At 45.2% G+C, this 23,937-nt stretch overlaps 2 protein-coding genes across 2 annotated transcripts; one reads left to right on the top strand and one right to left on the bottom strand.

Moving 5' to 3' along the window:
• Positions 1–4,997: 4,997 nt before the first annotated feature.
• Positions 4,998–5,993, top strand: LOC112666897 (olfactory receptor 10T2-like). Its single transcript, XM_035703399.1, has one exon. It carries the CDS (start codon positions 4,998–5,000, stop codon positions 5,991–5,993), a length of 996 nt encoding a protein of 331 aa, XP_035559292.1.
• Positions 5,994–15,361: 9,368 nt separating this feature from the next.
• On the bottom strand, positions 15,362–23,930 carry LOC112666655 (gametogenetin-like). Its single transcript, XM_049098348.1, has 2 exons — positions 23,303–23,930; positions 15,362–15,820 (listed from the first exon to the last, which is right to left on the bottom strand). Exons 1-2 carry the CDS (start codon positions 23,866–23,868, stop codon positions 15,739–15,741), a joined length of 648 nt encoding a protein of 215 aa, XP_048954305.1. The 5' UTR covers positions 23,869–23,930; the 3' UTR covers positions 15,362–15,738.
• Positions 23,931–23,937: the final 7 nt, after the last annotated feature.

Raw genomic sequence — 23,937 nt, forward strand, 5'->3', positions numbered from 1 at the left:
AGGGTGAAAATGGGTCGGGGGGGGGGGAGAGGAATGCCAGAGTGAGAGTGTTAACCTGGAAACAGCCGAAGGTGATGGGCTTGGATGGCATTTGCCTGGAAGGTGTTCAGTTCTGTTTTCTGTGGATGACAGATTGTAGAGTGGAGGAGAATATGACACCTGCCCAGGAAGGGAAGCAGGGACCTCTGGGGGAACCTCAAGGAGACCCCTCCAAAGCCACAGGTGCTCACCGGCACACGGAACACTGGCATGTGCAGGTGTGCTAGCAGACTGTGGGACACAGAGGTGGTCATGTGTGGTCTGAGCACGAGGTGTGAAATGCACACGTGTGTGCTGCAAGCAACACACACACATGCACACACCTGTACCCTGGAGTTTCATGGGCACAAATGCACACAGGTTTATGAAGCGGTGAGGTCTCAAAGGTGGTGGGGGAGGGGGCTCCTGTTTTTAGGGGGGAATCCCGAAGAGAAGAAAGAGGAAGGGGAAAGACTCTAGATCCTAATCCCATGTGCTCCTCTCTCTCACCTTCACCGAAGGTGGCACTGGGCAGAGCCCCAGAACTCACCACTCACTGGCTCCCCCAACCAAGAAGCAGCTGGGCTGGGGATCTCCCCGTGGCTGCAATTTTCCTGGGATCTGGGTATAGAAATAAGGCACTTTCCAGTCCTGCCAGCAACCTGATTTCATCTGATTAAGCACCCTCACCTCTCACAGTTGGAAAGCGGAATTTGGACATGTTGAGGCAAAAAGTCACATCTTCTCTGCTATTGTGGGCTTAAATTTCAGCCACGTTCAGAAAGGTTTCTGGCTTTCTTCTTCCCCCCTCCTGGTCGGGTGCTGGGGGCTGCAGCCAATGGAGGGGCCTCCCGTCTGTATGAGTCTCCCACCCAGCGTGTGTCTGCCCCCAGCATTCCCTGGATGACAGTCCCCTGTGACCCCTGGCTGGACCTGTCTTACCCCTGAGGCAGCTCCGCCAGCTCCCATACCCTGCTCTTTCTCTCACACCTGCATCCAACCCGTCAGGAAGCCCAGGGGCTCATGTGCACAGCCTGTCCAGAATTGGTCACCTCTCACTGCCTCCATGGCCCTGACCGTGGTCCAGCTCCCATCATCCCTCACCTGGACCAGCTCAGCCACCTCTGCTTTGGTCTCCCAACTTTCACCTGTGTCTCCCATGTCCTCACACTCTGTTCTCCCTCAATGGCCAGAGGGTGCCTTGGAATACCTGAGTCAGGTCGCATCTCTCCTCTGCTCAGAATCCTCCATCGGCCCCACACCACTTGGCCTAAGAGCTAAAGTCCTCCCCATGACCCACAAGACCCTAACAGCGTGCCCCGTCACTCCTGAGGCTTCACCTCCTTTAGCCCTCTTGCTCCCTTTGCCCCTCTGTTCCTCCTGGATTTCCTGTTCCAGGCCCAGCCCAGCCCCAGAGCCTTTACCCCGGCTGATGCCTCTACCTGGTCTTCCTTCACGTGTCCTCTGGGCTGGCTTTTAAACTTTCTTTCTTTCTTTTTCTTTCTTTCTTTCTTTCTTTCTTTCTTTCTTTCTTTCTTTCTTCTTTCTTCTTTCTTTCTTTCTTCTTTCTTCTCCTTCCTTCCTTCCTTCCTTCCTTCCTTCCTTCCTTCCTTCCTTCCTTCCTTCCTTCCTTCCTTTCTCTCTTTCTCTTTCTTTCTTTCTTTCTTTCTTTCTTTCTTTCTTCTTTCTTTCTTTCTTCTTTCTCTCTCTCTTTCTTTCTTTCTTTCTTTCTTTCTTTCTTTCTTTCCTTTCTTCTTTCTTCTTTCTTTTTTTTTTTTTAAAGATTTTATTTATTTATTCATGAGAGCACATGGAGAGAGAGAGGCAGAGACAGGCAGAGGGAGAAACAGGCTCCATGCAGGGAGCCCGACGTGGGACTCGATCCCGGGACTCCAGGATCACGCCTTGGGCTGAAGGCGGCGCTAAACTGCGGAGCCACCAGGGCCGCCCTAAAATTTCTTTCAAGTGTGAATGTGGGGTCTTTGTCACCCCGGTGAAGCCACCCTGGCCCATTCCCAGCCCTAGAGATGAGATCTGAAAATGAAGAAACAGGGAACATTCCTGAGAGACTGAGCATTAAACCTCAACGAGCACTTCCCTGACTATCCTACATGAAACTGTAGCCCTTCCCCTCAATGAGCCCCAAGTACTCTACTTTTTCTTTCCTGTGGCACTTCTTTTTTTTTTTAATAATTAATTTATTTTTTATTGGTGTTCAATCTGCCAACATACAGAGTAACACCCAGTGCTCATCCCGTCAAGTGCCCCCCCCTCAGTGCCCGTCACCCAGTCACCCCCACCCCCCACCCTCCTCCCCTTCCACCACCCCTAGTTCGTTTCCCAGAGTTAGGAGTCTTTTTTAAAAATTTTTATTTATTTATGTTAGTCACAGAGAGAGAGAGAGAGAGAGAGAGAAGCAGAGACACAGGCAGAGGGAGAAGCAGGCTCCATGCACCGGGAGCCCGACGTGGGACTCGATCCCGGGTCTCCAGGATCGCGCCCTGGGCCAAAGAAAAGCGCCAAACCTCTGCGCCGCCCAGGGATCCCCCGGAGTTAGGAGTCTTTATGTTCTGTCTCCCTTTCTGATATTTCCCACACATTTCTTCTCCCTTCCCCTCTATTCCCTTTCACTATTATTTATATTCCCCAAATGAATGAGAACATACAATGTTTGTCCTTCTCCGATTGACTTATTTCACTCAGCATAATACCCTCCAGTTCCATCTCCTGTGGCACTTCTCTTAGCACACAGCCTCATTTGTTTAGTTAACACCTTCGTGGCTTATCGCCCGACACCCTCCCTCTAGAACCTCCTGCTCCTCCAAGGCTGGGATCTCTGCCTCCTGTTGAGCTCCCTGCTGTGTGTCCCCAGTGCCCACGGCAGCACCTGGCACAGACCAGATACTCAGTGAATATGAGCAGGATGAAAGGGGAACTTGTAAAATAGCCCCAAAGGCACAACGTCCAGAGACAGACCTCTGGCTTCATTTCACATCCTGGTCCCAGGACCCCAAGAATGTGAGCAGATTATCCCCCCAACCCCTACTTCCTTAGGGGTGCAAGGAGTCTAAGACCAGCAAATTCATAGCACTGTTCTGGGAATCTTAACTCACCATTATCTGTGAGCTCACAGGATCAATCTCAACTTTCATGGATGAGGCTCAGAGGCACAAACCCAGCCACCCTTGGTCACCTTCACTCTAGTGGGTGAAGGCACCAACATTCAAATTCAGGCTTCTCTGATTCTGGGGCTCATCCCTGTTGTTCCTGTAGGTCACTAAAGGGCTGCCTTGAGCACATGATTTCTGCCCTACATAATGGGGATTTTTTTTGGGGGGGGGTCAGATAGTGACCTCCCCATCACTGGAGGCATGGGAGTGGATGCTGTATAATTGCAGTAGAGGAGACTCCTACACTGAGTGTATATTGAGGGAGAAAGGGAAAGAGAGAATCCTGAGCAGGCTCCATGCTGAGCAATCCCACTGTAGACAATGCTCTATGAGATCCCAGATAGCCCTGTCTGGGTGTCTCCAAGTCACCAGCAGAGCCTGAGAGTGTCCCTTTTCTGGGTCCATCCCTCTGACACAGACCTTACTGCTGGGGGCTGGTCAGGGAATGGCAGCTGCTGAGGGGTGTAGGTACAGCTTGAACTTGCATGGCTGGGGGATCCATACTTCTATGTGTGAGGTCCCTGGAAGTGCTGGGTGGAGCCTGGGGTGGAAGAAGAGGATAGTCCACAGGCCAGGGCCAGAGCCAGGGCACTCTACCTACCACCCCATTCCAGTGTGGGACCCTAAAGAGCCCAGGAATTCCAAATTCAAGTGTGGTTTCCCAGGCCATTATGAAAGTCTGTTTTTCAGTGTAAGGAGTTAGAACATAGTTCATCTAACTGTGTGTTAACTTTATCCCTAACTTAAAAAAAAAAGATTATTTATTTACTCACAAGAGACCCAGAGAGAGGCAGAGACATAGCCAGAGGGAGAAGTAGGCTTCTCACAGGGAGCCTGATGCAGGACTTGATCCCAGGACCCTGGGATCACGCCCTGAGTTGAAGGCAGATGCCACCCAGGTGCCCCTAGATTCCTGAAGGTATTATTCTGTCCATTGCAAGTGTCAGTGTTACAGGCTTTGTCTTTCTGGGGTGTTCTTTTCACACAGACTATAGCAGACCCTGTAAATTCCTCTTCCACATCCCCTTGAGTCTTGTATGTTTTTTCTTATCCAATAGGGACTTTGAATTCCCCATACATGTCAGGTGAGAATTACCGGGAAATTCATGCCTTCTGGTAGAAACTCTCTCTCTCTCTCTCTCTCTCTTTTTAAATATGTTTTTATTTATTTTAAGTAGGCTCCATGCCCAACATGGGGCTTGAATTTATGACCCTGAGATTAAGAGTTGCATGCTCTACCGACTGAGCCAGTCAGGCACACTCCTTCTAGTAGAAACTCTTAAGCAATGACCATTTTACTCTCTGTGTTTTGAGTTTGGCTCTTTTAGATTCCACCTATGAGTGAGTGATAACATACTGTGTTTGTCTTTCCTTATCTGACTACCTCATTTAGCATAATGTCCTCAAGTTCCAGTCATGTTGTCCATGACAGGATTTGCTTCCTTCCCTTGGCTGATTAATATTCCATTGTGTGTATATAGCCCTTCTTCTTCTCCCTCCTCTTCTCCTCTTCCTCATCCTTCTTGCTCTTTTTAAGTAATTTCTACACCAAATATGGGGTTGAACTCACCACCCCAAGATCAAGAGTTGCATGCCCTACCCAGTGAGCCAGCCAGGGACCCTTACATCACATCTTTTGTCCATTCATCCATTGTTTCCATATCGGTGATTTTCTTGTCTATTGAGATGCTTGCTGGCTAAGTGATATATTCAGGAAAACAAGTGACATCATTTCTGAGTCTCTTTCCATTTTTCGTAAAACAGGGGTGATTTCCCACCCAACTGATACGAGGTGCATTGGCAATCATTATGAAATTGTCCCATTCCATTTACTCTGTCCTTTCCTCTCAGGCTTCTGAGAAGCAGCAGGACAATGGCACCTGGCTGGTGACCGAGTTTGTGCTGGTGGGTTTCTCCAACCTCCCAGACCTGCGAACTACCCTCTTCGTGTTGTTCTTCCTCACATACCTGGTCACCCTCAGTGGCAACATCACCATCATCACCATCATCCATGCGGATCAGACCCTCCACACTCCCATGTACCGCTTCCTGGCGGTGCTGTCCCTCTCCGAGACCTCCTACACACTGGTCACCATCCCGAACATGCTGGCTCGTCTGCTCACGGAGAGCCAGGCCATCTCCATCCCTGGCTGTCGGGCTCAGATGTTCTTCTTCCTGGGTCTGGGATGCAGCCACTGCTTCCTCCTCACCCTGATGGGTTATGACCGCTACGTAGCCATCTGCCACCCCCTGCGGTACTTGGTGATCATGAGACCCACAGTATGCCTGTGCCTGGGAGCCCTGGTTTTCTGCTCTGGCTTCTCGGTGGCCTCGATCGAGACCAGCATGATCTTCTCCTCGCCTTTCTGCGGCAGCGACCGCGTGGAGCACTTTTTTTGTGACATCGCCCCGGTCCTGAAGCTCAGCTGCTCCGAGAGCGCAGGCAAAGCGCTGGCCATCTTCTTCCTCAGCATCCTCGTGGTGCTGGTCTCCTTCCTCCTCATCCTCCTCTCCTACGCCTTCATCGTGGCCACCATCGTGAGGATGTCCTCAGCAGCCGGCCGGCGCAAGGCCTTCTCCACCTGCGCCGCGCACCTCACCGTGGTCATTGTGCATTTTGGCTGCGCCTCCATCATCTACCTGCGGCCGGAGTCCGGGGGCGAGCCTGGCCGGGACCGCCTGGTGGCTGTGTTCTACACGGTGGTGACGCCGCTGCTCAACCCCGTGGTGTACACCCTGCGCAACAAGGAGGTCAGGGTGGCTCTGAGGAGGGCGCTGGCGCGGAGCCGGGGGGATTTTAAATAAACTCTTGATAAAAAAAAATAATAATAATAAATAAATAAACGCTTGATCCACATCCCCCTTCTAGCTTTTGCTAGCTGACACCCAGTTTCTCCATTTGGAAAACAGAGGCCGCTCCCATAACCTTGAGTGAAATAGCCTCTTCACCGAGGCAGTTGACGGCAGCTAAGACCCACCATCAAGTCCATGAAGGCTGTTTTCTTTTCTTTTTTTTTAATAATTTTGAAAATTTCTTTTTATTTTTTAATTTTTTTTTTATTTTTTATTGGTGTTCAATTTACTAACATACAGAATAACCCCCAGTGCCCGTCACCCATTCACTCCCACTCCCCGCCCTCCTCCCCTTCTACCACCCCTAGTTCGTTTCCCAGAGTTAGCAGTCTTCATGAAGGCTGTTTTCTTGATTTTGTCTTTTTGTCCTGGACTTTGGAGGGGATGCCGTCTGCAGTGCGGGATGGTCACCAGCAGATGGCGCCACGAACCCCGCCAAGCCTTGGCGGGCGGCGCAGGGTAGGGTTGGCAGTGAGCAGGGATTGGCACCGGGTCCAGCATCGCTTGGCTTAGTCTCACCCAGAAACTTTTTTTCCACTTTTTTTTGGGGGGGCTGCTTCCTCCCTACCCTGCTGGGCTGGGACGGCTATGTAGCCATTTGGCATCACCTGCGGTCCTCGGGGAGCAGGAGACCCACAGTTCCCCTCTGCCGGGGAGCCCTGGTTTTCTTCTCCGTGGCCTTGAACCAGCCCTAGGCTGTCCTTTTTTTCTTCAGAGTCGCATCTTTTTAAAATTTATTATTTATTTATTTATTTATTTATTTATTTATTTATTTATTTATTTATCTTTAAAAAAGATTTTATTGGTGTTCAATTTGCCAACATACAAAATAACACCCAGTGCTCATTCCATCAAGTGCCCCCCTCAGTGCCCATCACCCAGCCACCCTAACCCCCCACCCACCTCCCCTTCCCCCACCTCTAGTTCGTTTCCCAGAGTTAGGAGTCTCTCATGTTCTGTCTCCCTTTCTGATATTTCCCACTCAGAGTCGCATCTTAAAGGTAGTTGTTTTCATGGTGATTCTCTAGCTCTCTTCCCTTTGGATCCTTTATTTCTTTGATGTATGATGGGGGAAGAAAAGAAGGAGGGATTTAATAAATCATTGCGATAAAACTTATATAACATAAAATTTTGTCATTTTAACGATTAAGATTTTTCTTATTAATAAGTTTTATGCGTTCTTTGTATGTTTTGGTTGACAGTCCTTTATCAGATTTGTTTTTTAAAGTTTTCATTTAATTTCCAGTTAGTTAACATACAGTGTTATAGTAGTTTCAGGTGTACAATATACTGAGTTAATACTTCTGTACATCACCTGGTGCTCATCAGACAGGTGCACTCCTTAATCCCCGTCACCTCCTTAACCCATCCTACCACCCACCTCCCCTCTGGCAACCACCTGATTTGTTTTGTATAATTAAGAGTCTGTTTCTTATTTTTCTTCTTTGCTTGTTTGTTTTCCTTCTTAAATTCTGCATAAATTAAATTATATGCTATTTCCCTATTAATAACTCACTCATTTCACTTAGCTTTATACTCTCTGGTTCCATCCACGTCATTGCAAATGGTAAGATTTCATTCTTTTTTTTTTTTTTTTTAATAAAATCTTTAAAAAAAAAAAAAGATGCCTGGGTGGCTCAGCAGTTGAGTGTCTGCCTTTGGCTCAGGTCATGACCCTGAAGTCCTGGGATCAAGTCCCATGTTGGGCTCCCTGCATGGAGCCTGCTTCTCCGTCTGCCTGTTGTCTCTGCCTCTCTCTCTGTATCTCTCATGAATAAATAAAATCATAAAAAGATTTAATTCCTTTTTATGGCTGAGTAATATTGCATTGCATATTTGTGTATATATATATAAATGCATATTTGTGTGTATATATATATACCACCTCTTCTTTATCCATTCATCAATTGATGGACACTTGGGCTGCTTCCATAGTAACAGGTATGTCCTTTGTAAATATTTTCTTTTAGTCTGTGGCTTGTCTTCTCATTCTCTTGACACTTAATTTTTCCCAAATATTTATCACTCACTAAGATGATCTTATTGTTTATTGTTTTTCCCCTCCCACTACAATGTAAGGTCTACAGAAAACCTTTCTATTTTCTTCTTCTCTGCTGTACTTGCAGTGCATAGTATGGTGCCTGGTATTTTGGATGCACCTGAAAAATATTTGTTGAGTGATTGAATGAATGAATAACTCATAACACTTTTAGTTTGTTTTATTCTTAGTGAAAATGGCATTAAGCTGATTTAAACTCTTCCATTTTTTAAAAAAGGTTTTATTTATTTATTTGAGAAAGAGTGTGAGGGTATGAGAAGCACAAGTGATGGGGAAGAGCAGAGGGAGAGGGAGGAGACTCTTCGCTGAGCAGGGAGCTGCATGTGGGCTCAATCCCAGGACTCTGAGATCATGACCTGAGTGGAGGGTAGATGTTTAACCGACTGAACCACCCATGCACCCCTTTTCCATTTTTTAAAAAAGATTTATTTATTTATTCATGAGAGAGAGAGAGAGAGAGAGAGAGGCAGAGACACAGGCAGGGGGAGATGCATGTTCCACGCAGGGAGCCTGACGTGGGACTCAATATCCCAGGTCTCCAGGATCACACCCTGGACCAAAGGCAGCGCTAAACTGCCGGTCACCGTGGCTGCCCCCCTTTTCCATTTTTTTGACTGACTTTCACATTATCGCTATTTTAATCTTCAAAACTAATAATAGTCAGAATTGCTTTTTTCTGTTTTTTTTTTTTTAGAAATTTATTTTTTATTGGTGTTCAATTTGCCAACATATAGAATAACACCCAGTGCTCATCCCATCAAGTGCCCCCCTCAGTGCCCATCACCCAGTCACCCCCGACCACCTCCCCTTCCACCCCCTCCCCCCCCGCTCATTTCCCAGAGTTAGGAGTCTCTCAGGTTCTGTCTCCCTAATAGTCACAATTGAGTGAAAAACAAATTTCCACTATTGAACCATTTTAAAATAATGAAATTCCCTGGCATTAATTATGTTCACAATTTTGTGCAACTGTCACTACTATTTTCGAAAAATTTTTTCCATTATTCTAACCTGAAACTCTGTACCCTTTAGCCAATGACTCTCCAGACCCCAAACTCCCAGTCTCTGGTAACCTCAAATCTACTTTGTCTCTATGAATTTGCCTATTCTAGATATTTCATTTAAGTATAATCATATAATATTTGTACTTTTGTGTCTGGCTTATTCATTTAGCACAATGTTCTAAAGATTTTTAAAATTTATTTTAGAGGAGGGAGCGGCAGAGGAAGAAGAAGAGGAAGAGGAAGAGAGAGAACCCCAAGTAAACTCCCTCTGAGCGAGGAGCCTAAGGTGGGGCTCTGTCCCACAACCCTGAGATCATAACCCCAGCCAAAATCAAGAGTTGGGTGCTTAACTGATTGAGACACTCAAGTGCCCCTCATTGAGCATAATGTGTTTTTAAATACTTTATTCATTTATTTGAGAGAGAGAAAGAGAGAACAGAGTTGGGGGAGAGGCGCAGAGAGAGAGGGAGAAGCAGACTCCCCACTGAGTAGGGAGCCCAATGTGGGGCTGGATCCCAGGACCCTGGGATCATGACCTGAACTGAAGGCACAGGCTTAACCATTGGAGTTACCCAGGCACCCCTAGCATAATGTTTTGGAGATCCTTCCATATTGTAGCATATGCCAGAACATACAGTGTGTTCATTCCTTTCCATGGCTGAATAATGTTGTACTGTATGGATGGATCACCCTTTGTTCATCTATTCATTTGTTAATGGATATTTGGTTTGTTTCTATCTTTCAGCTATTGTGAACGGTGCTGCTATGAACATTCTTGTATAAATATCTTGTTTGAGTCCTTGTTTTCAATCCCTTTGGGTATGCATCTAGAACTGGAATTGCTAGATCATAAGGTAATTCTATGTGAGACTTCTGGAGGAATTACCAAATTGTTTTCCATTGAGGCTGCATCCATTTGACATCCCCACCTGCAGAGAACAAGGGTTCCAGTTTCTTTTCATTCCTGCCGAAACTTATTTTCCATTTTTATTTTTCTATTTTTAAACATTATAGCCATCCTTAGAAGTGAAATAGTAGTAGTTCACTTTTGTCTGACTAAACACTGATGATGGATTGAAATCATCCCAAGCATCCTGTCTGACCACTGAGGAATGAAATAAGAAAGCAGTGATGAAAGGAAAACTAGGCACTTCCCAAATATTTAGAAATTAAGCAATACACTCTTAAACAATGGGGTCAAAGAAGAAATTACAAGTTAGATTGGAAAATAGTTTGAGATGAACATGAAAACATACCCAAACTTATGAGATATAGCAAAAGCAGTGCTTAGAGGAAAATTCATAGCTATAGGTGCTTCCATTAAAAAGGAAGAAAAAGGGATCCCTGGGTGACGCAGCGGTCTGGCGCCTGCCTTTGGCCCAGGGCGCGATCCTGGAGACCCAGGATCGAATCCCATGTCGGGCTCCCGGTGCATGGAGCCTGCTTCTCCCTCTGCCTGTGTCTCTGCCTCTCTCTTTCTCTCTCTGTATGACTATCATAGATTAAAAAAAAAAAAAATCAAAAAGGAAGAAAAAGGGCAGCCCGGGTGGCTTGGTGGTTGAATGTCTGCCTTCAAGCCAGGTCCTGATCCTGGAGACCAGGATTGAGTCCTGTGCCGGGCTCCCTGCATGGAGCCTGATTTTCTCTCTGCCTGTGTCTCTGCCTCTCTCTCTGTCTCTCATGAATAAATAAATTAAAAAAATATTTTTTTAAAAAGGAAGAAAAATGCATAATCAACAGCCTGACCATATACCTCAAGGAACTAGAAACAAAAAAACAAGGTAAATTCTGAGGATGGGCTTTCCACCATGAGAGTCTCCAGAAAAATATGGGCTGTGCATAATATGCTATATCTTCCATTTACCAGAGCAAGTCTACCCTTTGCACTCATCTCTGTCTCAGGAGATCAACTGGTATGGATCACATTGATGGGTTCTCTGCTCTCCGGCTTCTGGTTGGGTTTGGCCAATGGGAGGTACTGTCAGGAGATGGAGGGCAGGAGGAAAGAAAGGCCAAAGTATTTCTCTCCCCAATCTCTCTCTACATGTGCCCATGGGTGGCTGCTTTTTTATTCAGAGGCTACATGCATTCCACACAACCACTCTTTCTGGGTGGCAATAACCACTCTCCCCTTTGTGCCTTCAGGCATGCAGGTGCTAACAGCTCTCCAGTGCTGCTAGCTCTGGGGTGCTGCTCCAGCCCCTAACTGCTCACACCTTTACAAACAGCCCCTTTTAAAAACTACCCCTGTAGTACCCAGCAAGAGTGCATCACCCATTTCTTAGTGTATCCTACTGATACACTTACAGGTGGAATCCGTTAAAAAAGAAGAAAACACCTTAGGAAACTTCCCATATCTACATACCTCTGATTGCCCTGGGGAAACCAAGCCACCATCTTCAACAACCCTGACTTCTCACGTAGACCTCTGTGGCTTGCCTCTGAGATGCCTCTCCTTGCTCCTCTGTTTTCTTACTCTGCTATTCATTCTGTGTATTTAAACTTGTACATGATTATATGACTCTTTGAGAGATAAGATTCTAAAAATGCCAAACAGATATGTTTACTGAAATCCTCGGCATTCCCCTGGAGGGATTTTGCCATTGTGGTTCCACAGAAAAAAGGCGGTGATGCTGGGACACCTGGGTGGCTCAGTGGTTGAGCATCTGCCTTCATCTCAGGGTGTGATCCTAGGGTCCCAGGATCGAGTCCTGTGTCGGGCTCCCTGCATGGAGCCTGCTTCTCCCTCTGCCTGCGTCTCTGCCTCTCTCTGTGTCTCATGAATAAATAAATAAATAAATAAATAAATAAATAAATAAATCTTTAAAAAGAGGGTGATGCCTACTTCAGAAAGGTATTGTAGGGAGAATGCCTTTCCAGGACCAGGAGAAGAGAAGGAGAGAAGTTGGGGGAAACAAATGGCCAAGCACCGGAGTCTGGAAATCCAGAAGAAGGTACAGTATGGCAGGTAGCTTTGAAGATTTTCCCCAATGATCCTATCTCTAGTACTTATAACCTCACATAATTGCCTCCCCTTGAGTAACTTGTTCTAACCAGCAAAATATGAAAATATTGAGGGGATGTCACTTCCATGGTCAGGTTACTAAGGCTTTGACTTCTATCTTACTATCAGACTCTTTCCCTTATTGGTTTTGATGGAGCAAATTGCATGCAAGAGTTAGAGAAGCCCACTGAGAGTAGCCTCCAGACAACAGTGAGGTCCTGAGGCCCTGAGTTCAACAGTTCTTGAAGAGCCCAATCCAGTGTGAGACCAAATAAGTGAGTGAGGAAAAGTATCCTTCCCCACCTGAGTCTTCAGATGAGATCTCAGTCCTGGCCAACATTCTTATCACAGCCTGTGAAAGGCTGTGTTACAGAGGTCCCTGCTAACCCTTGCTCAGATTCCTTTTTTTTTTTTTTTTTAACTGGTGAAGGACAAGAATCTCAAGGATGTGAAACTAAGAGAGATGCCAATCTGGACACTGATGTGGAATTTCACCCCTAAGAGCACTGCTGGAGCATTTCATGTCCCCCCGTCCCCCCATTAATAAACAGGGGACATTGCTGGGATTTGTATGGTGCTGGCAGCTTATGCGCTTTTCAACTACTGTTGTCACAAGGAACTCAAACATGAGCAGCTACACAAGTACCACCGAGGAGGGCCCAGTGTGGAAGTACATTTGGCATTCCTGACCATAATCTTTGTCTGGCACCCTTGAATTCTTTCATACTGTAATTCAGAATTAACATCCAATAAAAGATCCTTGGGGAGGCAGGAAAAGAAACAGTTATGCTATGAGAGGCAGTCAATATTAGCAAGAGAAGGATTTGTTTGTCTTGCAGATGTCTTGGTACTGAAAGATCTGAAGTCACCTCCCTAGACAAGCAGAACCAGAAGGACTGGTACCACTGTACTCAGCATCATATAATATGCACACACCCCTCCTTCTCATATATCCAGCACCCCTGCCTGGGGATGTAGTCTAACAAGTCATCTGTTTGCTGCATAGTATTTGAAGTAGTGTTTGAAGTCTGTCCTTCACACCCTGCAGTGGCTTCTTGCATTCTGGTGACCTATAAACCTAAGATAAAAAACAATCTCAATGAGAAATAAATGTTAAAACCACAGTGAACAATAACAACAAAACAAACAATAAACCTCAGGAGAAGCAGAAGCATGGGAAACACACAGGTCACTGAACTTAGCAACTTAAAATTTGTGTTAGGCAGCACTGGTGAAGACTCCTCCCCTTGCTTTTAACCAGTTCTTTGTCCCTTGTCTTCTGTGGTTCTGGGCTCTGCCCTCTGTGAGGCTCCTCACTGTCCCCTGTCCCTCATCACTACTTCTGAAGCTTTCTTGGTGCATTCCTTGCTGCTCTCTCTCCCTCTCTCTCTCTCTCTGGCTCTCATGAATAAATAAAATCTTTTTAAAAATGTTTCATCCATCTGAGATAGTTTTTTTTTTTTTTTTAATTTTATTTATTTATGATAGTCACATAGAGAGAGAGAGAGAGGCAGAGACACAGACAGAGGGAGAAGCAGGCTCCATGCACCGGGAGCCCGACGTGGGATTCGATCCCGGGTCTCCAGGATCGTGCCCTGGGCCAAAGGCAGGCGCCAAACCGCTGCGCCACCCAGGGATCCCTGAGATAGTTTTTTTTTAAAGATTTTATTTATTTATTTATTCATGAGAGACACACACACAGAGGCAGAGACATAGGCAGAGGGAGAAGCAGGCTCCATCAGGGAGCCCAATGTGGGACTTGATCCCATCCGGGATCACGCCCTGAGCCAAAGGCAGATGCTCAACCGCTGAGCTACCCAGGTGCCCCTGAGATGGTTTTTAAAAATTATTTATTTAAGAGAGAGCGAGCACTAGCACACACAGGCAACACAGGGGAGAAGGGACAGAGGAAGAGGGGGGAGAGGGAGAGAGAATCTTAAAGCAGACTCCTTGTTGAGGGTGGAGCCTGACAAAGGGCTTGATCCCAGGACTCTGAGACCATGGATCCAGTAGAAACCATGAATTGGACTCTCAACTGACTGAGCCACCCAGGCACCCCCATCTGACATGGTCTTTTTTTAAAAAAATTTTTAAAATTGGAGTTGAATTTGCCAACATATAGCATAACACCCAGTGCTCATCCCGCGAAGTGCCCCCCTCAGTGCCCATCACCCAGTCACCCCAACTCCCTGCCCACCTCCCTTTCCACTACCCCTGACATGGTCTTTTTTTTTTTTTTCCTGACATGGTCTTAAACCTGAATGCTGCCTTCATTTACTTCCCTGCCTTGGACCTTGGCATTTTCTTGAGGCTGCTGAGAAAGGGCCAGTCTCTTGCTATCACTGACTTCTCCGGGTGACTTTGTATCACTGCTTCCCTGTGAGGCTCCGAATTACCAGACTCAGTCTATTTAAATTATAACTGCATGGAGAGACACTACTTTAATAGTACCATAGTCCCTTCCATCTTGGCTTGCCTCAGTACCTCTGTCTTTTTCTTAACAGTGGCAAGAAGTAGGAAACACGCACAAAAAGTCTGGCTTCTCTAACCATTCCTAGAGGGCTATAGACTCAACAGGCATACAGGCTGTCATGCAAGACATCACAGTTTACCCAATGGTTTACTATAACTTAACATGTATCACCAACTTTCCACCTTGTATCTGTGTCCTCATGACCTACTACCTGTTTGTTAAGGTAATGCCTCATAGTTTGGGTTTTTTATTATAGCAGAATGCCATTTCTGGCATTAACTCTCTTTTAAAAAATATTTATTTATTTATTTATTTGGGGTGGAGAGGGACAAGAGGAGAGGGAGAGAGAAGATAAAGTAGAATTTGTGCTGAGTGCAGAGAGCCTGATGTGGAGCTCGATCTCAGGACCCTGAGATCATGACCTGAGCCAAAAGCAAGAGTTGAATGCTTAACTGACTGCAACATCCAGGTGTCCCTAGCATTAATTCTTATATTAGTTATTGTACAGTGTGAGCTGCTATAACAAAAAGGCTCCAAAACACAGTAGCTGAAACTGGATATAGCAGTCTAGAGGTGGTGGTTGGTTTGGGGCTGGTAAAGTAGTTCTGTTTTCCTTATAAACCATGTCTTTAATCCTTGAGTCCTAAGTAACTTCTTTACCTCCAACCATTGTTTCTACATCCCAGGGTATAGGAAAGGGTATGAGGCTCAAAGGAGCACATGCCCTTTCCTCTTAAGGGCACGGTGTGGATGTGGTAGTCATCACATCTGTTCATGTCCCATTGGCTGGAACTATGACCCCACAGCAGGCAGCAAGGGTGTTTGGACACATGCTTTTTAGGTGGATTACCAGGTTCCAGGCCACATCTTTGGAGTCCTATTTTTTTATTACTTTTTTTTTTTTTTTTAAGGTAAGCTCTACATCCAACATGGGACTTGAATTCACAACCCTGAGATGAAGTCACATGCTCTACTGACTGAGCCAGTCTGGTGTCCCTGAGGAGTTCTATTTTTAAAGGAGGAAGGTGAGAATAATTTCTGGTGGACAAATAGCAACACATTACTTGTATCCTCCCATGAATCAAGATTACTATTTCCATTTTATTGTTGAGGAACACTGGAGCTCAGAGAGTTTAAAAAACTTGCCCTGTATCACACAGCTACCGAAGAGCCAAGCCAGGATCCAGCCCTAAGTGGTGTGTGCTCTTAGCAGCCTTCACCAGTTCACTGGGAGACGGGACCCTGTGGAACCGAGAGATTACACATAACCCCAAAGAAATGTGGGATGAGGAGAGAAAGCGAGAGTAGAGCAAAGACATTCCCAGATTTCCATCTCAGATGATTTGATGGGTGATTCAAGAGAATAATAAAATTTGGACAAATTGCTAGATATTGTGTGTTCATGATTATTTACTCTTAAAACTTCCCTTCTGGGAATGGAAAGTTCTTTTATTCCCTCCAGCCTCTGGGTATGATGAAAGAAGAGACACATTTGGGTGGGGTGCATTTTCAATAATAATTGCCTTCCATTTTCTAATACATAAGATATAATATGCATGTCTAACAAAGCCTACTACATCAGTGAGAGTATTCCATAGTATGGTTGTAGTATAGTCTAGCCCTTTACCTAGTGGGGGACATTTTGTTGTGTCTTGCTTTTTGAGTTTTTGACTATTACAAATAAAGCTGACCTTAGGATGCTTGATTTCAGTTTCAATTTTTCTTTTTCAATTTGTATTTTAAAGGTCGCACATTAAAATTTTTGTATGATGCTTCCATTTTTCTTTTAGATTTGGGAACCGGATGACTCATAAATTACTAAAATGTACTAAAAACTTAGCACAGATATGCCTCATTTGGTTGCATGTAGCTTTCCTCTCTTCCCTCTCCTGTGCTGTGCAGATACAGTGATTTTTACAAATTGAAGGTGTGTGGCAATCCTGTGTCAAGCAAGTCTACTGGCACCAGTTTTTTTTTTTTAAGATTTTATTTATTTATTCATGAGAGACACACACACAGAGGCAGAGACACAAGCAGAGGGAGAAGCAGGCTCCATGCAGGGAGCCCAACGTGGGTCTTGATCCCGGGTCTCCAGGATCACACCCTGGGCTGCAGGCGGTGCTAAACCGTTGCGCCACCAGGGCTGCCCTGGCACCAGTTTTCCAGCAGCATTTGCTCACTTCACATTTCTGTGTCACCTTTTGGTAGTTCTGGCAGTATTTCAAACTTTTTCATTATATTTGTGATCTGTGGTCTGTGGTCTTTGATGCTACTACTGTAATTGTTTTGGGGTGCCACAAACTGCGCCTGTATAAGTAGGTGAACTTAAGCAATAAATGTGTGTGTTCTCATGGCTCCACTGGCCACTGGTCCCCTATCTCTCTCCTCTCCTCAGGCCACTCTCTTCCTTGTGACACAACAATATTGAAATTAGGGCAATTAATAAGCCTACAATAACCTCTAAGTATTCAACTGAAAGAAGAGTCATACATCTCTCATTTCAAATAAAAAGCTGGGGATGATCAAGCTTAGTGAGGAAGGCAGGCTTCAGGTAGAGAGAGGCTGGAGGTGAAGTCTCCTGTAACAGTCAGTCAACTTGTGGTTGCAAAGGAAATTAAAGTGCTATTCCAGTGAACAGACATGAGTGATAAGAAAGCAAAACCGCCTTATTGCTGATGTGGACTTAGTTTGAGTGGTCTGGATAGAAGATCAAACTACCACAATGTTTCTTTAAGCCAAAGTCTAATCCAGAGCAAAGCTCTAACTCTCTTCAATTCTGTGAAGGGTCACAGGTGGGGAAGCTGCAGAAGAAAAGTTGGCGACTAGTGAAGGTTGGCTCATGAGGTTTAAGGAAAGAAGCCAACTTCATAACCTAAAAGTGCAACATGAAGCAGAAGGTGCTGTTGTAGAAGCCACAGCAACAGATCCAGAAGATGTAGCTGGGATAATTGATAAAGGTGGCTACATCAAACAATAGATTTTCAATGTAGACCAAATATCTTCTATTGGAAGAAGATGCAGTCCAGGACTTTCATAGCTAGAGAGGAGAAGTCAATGCCTGGCTTCAAAGCTTCAAAGGACAGGCTGGCTCTCCTGTTAGGTGCTAACGCAGCTGGTGACCTGAAGTTGAAGCCAATGCTTATTTAACATTCCAAAAGTCCTAGGGCCTTTAAGAATTATGCTAAATCTACTATTTGTGCTTTAGAAATGGAACAACAAAGCCTAGATGACAGCACATCTGTTTATAGCATGGCTTACTAAATATTTTAAGTCCACTGTTTGAGACCTATTGCTTAAAAGGAAAGAAGGGAAGGAAAGAAGGAAGGAAGGAAGGAAGGAAGGAAGGAAGGAAGGAAGGAAGGAAGAAAGAAAGGAAAGAAAGACTCCTTTCAAAATATTACTGCTTGTTGACAATGCACATGGTTACCCAAGAGCTCTGATGGTGACACGAAATGAGATTAATGTTCTCATTCCTGCTGACACAACATCCATTCTGCAGCCCATGGACCAAGGAGTAATTTTGACTCTCAAGCTTATTCTTTAAGAAATACATTTTGTAAAAAAAAAAAAAAAAAAAAAAAAGAAATACATTTTGTAAGGCTATAGCCACCATAGATAGTGATTCCCCTGATGGATCTGGGTAAAGTAAATTGAAAACCTTCTGGAAAGGACTCAGCATTTAGATGCCATTAAGAATACCTGTGACTCAGGGAAAGAGGTCAAAATGTCAACATGAACAGGAATCTGAAGAAGTGGATTCCAACCCTCATGGATGACTTTGAGAGTTTCAAGACCTCTGTGGAGGTCTCACAGGTGTGAGAGAAACAGCAAGAGAGCTAGAATCAGAAGTGGAGCACGAGGATGGGACTGGATTGCTCCAGTCTCATGCTAAAACTTGAATGGATGAGGAGTTGCTTCTTATGGGGAGTAAACAGTGTGGTTTCTTGAGATGGAATCTACTCCTGGTGAAGATGCTGTGAAGATCATTGAAATGACCACAAGGGATTTAGAGTATCACATAAACTAAGTTGATAAAGCAGCAGTAGGGTTTGAGAGGACTTAGTCTAATTTTGAAAGAAGTCCTGCTGTGGGTAAAATACCATCACACAGCATCTCATGCTATAGAGATATCATTTGTGAAAGGAAGAGCCAATCAATGTGGCAAACTTCATTACTGTCTTATTTTATGAAATGGCCATGGCCACCCCAGGCGTCAGCTGCCACCACCCTGTTTGGTCAGCAGGTATGAGCATGGAGGCAGGACATTCCATCAGCAAAAAGAGTATGATTTGGTGAAAGCTCAGATGATGGTTAGCATTTATTTTTAGCAATAAAGTATTTAAAAATTATGTACACTGTTATTTCAAACACAATGCCATCAGACTACAGTATAGTGTAAACATCACTTTTATATGCATTGAGAAACCCAAAAAATGCCTTTGACTAGCTTTATTGTGGTGGTCTGGAATCGAATCTGGAATATGTCTGAGGTGTGCCTGTTTTTATGGTTTCTGTGGACTTTTTATTTTTTCCAGTGTTGAGGACTGAGACTGGCTTTCATTTCTCTGCTTGGGTGGATGAAAGTGTGGGTTCTCCCCTCCTTATTAGGGATTTAGTGCAGGCATGGGGCCAGGTATGACTCACACCTCCTGAGGATGGTTGGAGGGCCTGGTGGTGTTGCTTCTGGCTCAATCAGATGGAAGCAAGGCTTGGAGTATTCCATCACTTTAGAAGGAGCTCTGGGCACCTTGTGCTCCTTCTCAAAGGCTGTATAGGCATTTATAAACACTGGGGTGTTCCCTGGGGTGCCTGGGTTGCTTAGTTGGTTAAGTGTCTGCCTTGGGCCCAGGTCATAATCCCAGGGTCCCAGAATTGAGCCCCACATTGGGCTCCCTGCTCAGTAAGGAGTCTACGTCTCCCTCTGCCCCTCATCCTGCTGGTGCTCTCTCACTCTTTCAAATAAAGAAAATCTTAAAAAAAAAAAGAAAAAAAAGAAAGAAACACTGTTCCCTGAACCAGAAGCTGGAGATCTGGGTGCCAGTTTACCTCTGAACCACTCATGGGGGCATTGGAAGGTCCCTCCCCTTCTCCATGTCTCAGAGATCACTACATGGAGGAATTGACACTGATATCTCTTCTCCCTGTGACATTTTCAGACCCTATACTGTTTCTGGAACTCATAAATATGAGGCTTGATGAGAATATGAAGGTCTAAAAAAAAAAAAAGAATATGAAGGTCTGGCAATGTCATTGTTTCCCAAAATGTGAAGCACGTAACAGTAATGGTTCCTGCATATGGCATTAAAGAAAACTTTGCATTACCCAGGCAGAAATGCATTCCTTTTCCTAATTCTCTCTTCAAGGAAAATATTCAATTTGATGCTAGTGGATCTTTTATTTATTTTTTACATTAAAAATTGTGAGTATGACATGCAATATTAGTTCAGGTGTACAACATTGTGATTCCACATTTCTATACCTTATGCTATCCACACTGCATATGTAGCTACCGTCTATCATTGTACAACAATATTACAATATCACTGACTGTATTCCCAATACCGTACCCTTTATTTCTGTGGTTTATTCATTCTGTAGCTGGAAGCATGTACCTTCACCCATTTTGCCCATCTTCGTATCCCCCTTCTCTCTAGCAACTATTGGTTTGCTTATAGTTCTGATTCTGCTTTCTGTTTGTTTCTTCATTTTTGTTTGTTTTTCAGATTTCACCTATAAGTGAAATCAGATGGTATTTGTCTTAGTCTTATTTCTGCTAGTGTATCTTTAAAAATTATTTACATTATGTATGTATAATATCTATATACACACATGTATGAAATTATATGTATAATTTATTTATATTTTAAAAATATTTATTTCTTTTTAGAGAAAGAGAGAGTGGGAAGGGACAGAAAGAGTAGGAGAGAATCTCCAGTAGATTCTGGCTGAGTGAGGAGCCAAACACGGGATCCCACGACCCCGAGATCACAACCAGAGCTGAAACCAAGAGTCGGATGCTCGACTAACTGAGCCACCCAGGGGCCCTAAATTTAAAAATATCATACTTTAAAACAGATTTTGTTTTTTAGGTACATTTCAATGAATTTTAACACGTCCTGTAATCCAGGTACAGAACATCACCCCAGAAAGTTCCCTTGTGCTACCCTCTTTATAGTAACATTCTTCCCTAATCCTCTCAGAAACCACTGATCTGTCCTCTCTTAGTATGGTTTGTCATTTGGAAAATATTATATTAATGGAATCATATAGTATGTAACCTTTTGAGACTGGCTTTTGTCACTCAGCATAATTTGTGTGTGTGTGTGTGTGTGTGTGTGTGTGTGTGTAGCTTGTGGATAGAGACTACAACCCCTCCCCCACCACGGTTTTACTGAGGTACAACTAACATATAAGATTGTACTTTAAGGTACACAACCAATGGTTTGATACACATATATTGCAAAATGATGACTACAATAAGTTAACATCCATCACCTCACATCATTATGATTCTTTTCTTGTGATGAGAACTCTTAAGACCTACTCTCTTAGCAGCTTTCAGATCTACAATACCCTATTATTAACTGTGGTTTCCAAGCTGTACATTATACCTCCAGGACTTATTTATCTTTTAATTGGATGTTTGTACGTTTTGACCACTTTACCCCCATTCCTTCCTCTCACCCAGGCTGCTGGCAACCACACACCTGTTCTTTGAGCATAATTATTTTTTTAAATTTTTTTATTTATTTATGATAGTTACACACACACACACACAGAGAGAGAGAGAGAGGCAGAGACACAGGCAGAGGGAGAAGCAGGCTCCATGCCCCGGGAGCCCAACGTGGGACTCGATCCCGGGTCTCCAGGATCGCGCCCTGGGCCAAAGGCAGGCGCTAAACCGCTGCGCCACCCAGGGATCCCCGAGCATAATTATTTTGAGATTCATCTAAGCTGTTGTGCATTTCAATTGTTTGTCCTTCAATTTTTAAAAAAGATTTATTTATTTATGATAGAGAGAGAGAGAGAGAGAAGCAGAGACACAGGAGGAGGGAGAAGCAGGCTCCATGCTGGGAGCCCGACGCGGTACTCGATCCCAGGACTCCAGGATCACGCCCTGGGCCACAGGCAGGCGCTAAACCACTGAGCCACCCAGGGATCCCCGGCTTGTCCTTCTATTGCTGAGGAGTGTTCCATGATAGGGATGGACCACAGTTTGTTTAGCCATTCACCTATCGAGGGCATTAACCTTAAAGATAAAACCATCACGGGCAGCCCTGGTGGCGCAGCGGTTTAGCGCCGCCTGTGGCCCGGGGTGTGATCCTGGAGACCCGGGACCGAGTCCCACGTCGGGCATCCTGCGTGGAGCCTGCTTCTCCCTCTGCCTGTGTCTCTGCCCTCTCTCTCGCTCTCTCTGAATGAATAAATAAATCTTAAAAAAAAAAAAACCCATCAGTTATTTAGCAACAAAAATGGTCTTATTCAGAAATAGCAGAAAATTACAATGCAGGATATTCAAGCTACAGCAAAACTATAGGCAAATCTGGAGAACAAAGGCAAAGTATGTTTTTTTATAGAGGAAAAGGGAGGTTTAGGAGGAGTTGTTATAAATGGAAAGTTCATTGGAGTAAACAGAGTTCTAAGAATAGTAGCTTTTCATTTGATGAACTGTCACAGTTTCTCATTAGCTTGGCTGTTGCTGGGGGAGGAGGAAAACCTTTCTTCCTCCTGCCAGAGCAGTACAATAGTATCCATTCTCAACACTTGCAAGGTCTGCAGTTGATGATGAATGGTAGGGCATGTAAGCTCCCCTCCTAGCCTCCCAACTCCCGTTTAAATGAGTTTTCCTTTTGCTGATTTTCACAAGGGACATTGGTTTTTCCAGTTTTTGGCTATTACAAATAAAACCCCTATGAATTACTGTGTACAGGTTTCGTGTGATGTAGGCTGTTCAAAATCTTCTTTGCTTTCCAGCTCACTTAGAATAAAATCCAGTGTTAAGTGTTAGGGTGTCTGGGTGGGCCCCAAATATTACACCCTGTGACAGGCATGGGGAAGCCATGTGGTTGACGCACAGTACCTGTTCTTGAGGTATGCCTGGTCTGGGGGCAGCATTGCTTGAGTTCACATGGTGCCTCTTTCACTTACAAGTTGTGTGACTTTGAGCAAGTACCTTAATCTCTCTGTGCTTAGGTTTCCTCATCTATATATGAGGATATTAATAATATAAACTACCTTACAGGGCCTGTTGTAAGCATTAAATGTGTTAATGTGAAGAGGGTAGGGAACAACCCCTCCTATGTAATAACTGCTTAATGAAAAGTAATGATCACTATTTCGTTTTTGGCTTTGGGAATTTAATTGGACCTAGAAGGCCTTTCTAGGAAGTTTGCATTTTATCCTGTTAATCATAGGCAAGGAGAGTCGGGTTGAGCTGTTAGATGAGAGACAGAAAGGAGAGGGACCTGTTTGGAGACTGTTGGCATACTCCTGAATAGCTCTCATAGGGTGGCGGGGAAGAGTCTATATGGAGTGGGTTCAAGAGGGAATAGCCGGGGGCTCACGGAGACAGCAAACAGATAACTCACTGGAGGAATTTTGCTAAAAAGAGTTGCAAACGTACAGTAATAGGTGGAAAATGTAGGGCAAACGGAGTTTTCTTTTCTTCTCTTAAATGGGTGAGCTGAAAAGTAAAATGATTCAACAGAAGATAAAATTACCAACCGGGGGGAATCCTCAGAGGGAGACCTCAGAAGTCCACAAGGGATGCGAGCCACTGGTAAAGTGGCACGATTCGTTGGGTCAGGTAGCAAGGTGCTCAGTTCCAAAATTACTTCCCCTTCGCTGATGGGGAGACCATTTTCCAGAGGCCGGACGGCTGGACCCAGAGCCCTCCGGCTTCTGCACGTCCACACCTCCGCACTCGGAATAGAGAAACCCCAAGGGTCGGCAAAGAAGGCGGGGCCAACGGCAGAGGCGGGCCTACGAGCGCGGGGCGGGGCTGGGGGCGGGGCCTCGGGAGGGCGAGGGGCGGGGCTTGTCGGGGACGTGGTCCCGGATGGCGGGTTCCGGGGAGCGGCCTGCGGCATGCGCGTCCGGCGGACGTTCAGGGGCGTTCGGCACCGCTGGTGTGAAAGCGGGCGGGCTCGGAAGGCCCGAAAACCACAGGCTGAAACATGAGGCCAGTGGAAGGCCGCGGAAAGTCGGCTCCGGAGCGGCTTGGCTCCTGCAGAACGCCGAGGGGCGTGGCGTCTCATCGAGAAACGCGTTACCTTGCGGGGCGAGCCCATGAGAGGCGGGGGCGGGGCCTGCGCGAGGCGGCCCGCAGGGATAGGGCGCTGGCGGTTGTCCCGGCCCGG

This window comes from Canis lupus, chromosome 20, assembly GCF_003254725.2.
Source record: "Canis lupus dingo isolate Sandy chromosome 20, ASM325472v2, whole genome shotgun sequence".
NCBI classification, from domain to species: Eukaryota; Metazoa; Chordata; class Mammalia; order Carnivora; family Canidae; genus Canis; species Canis lupus.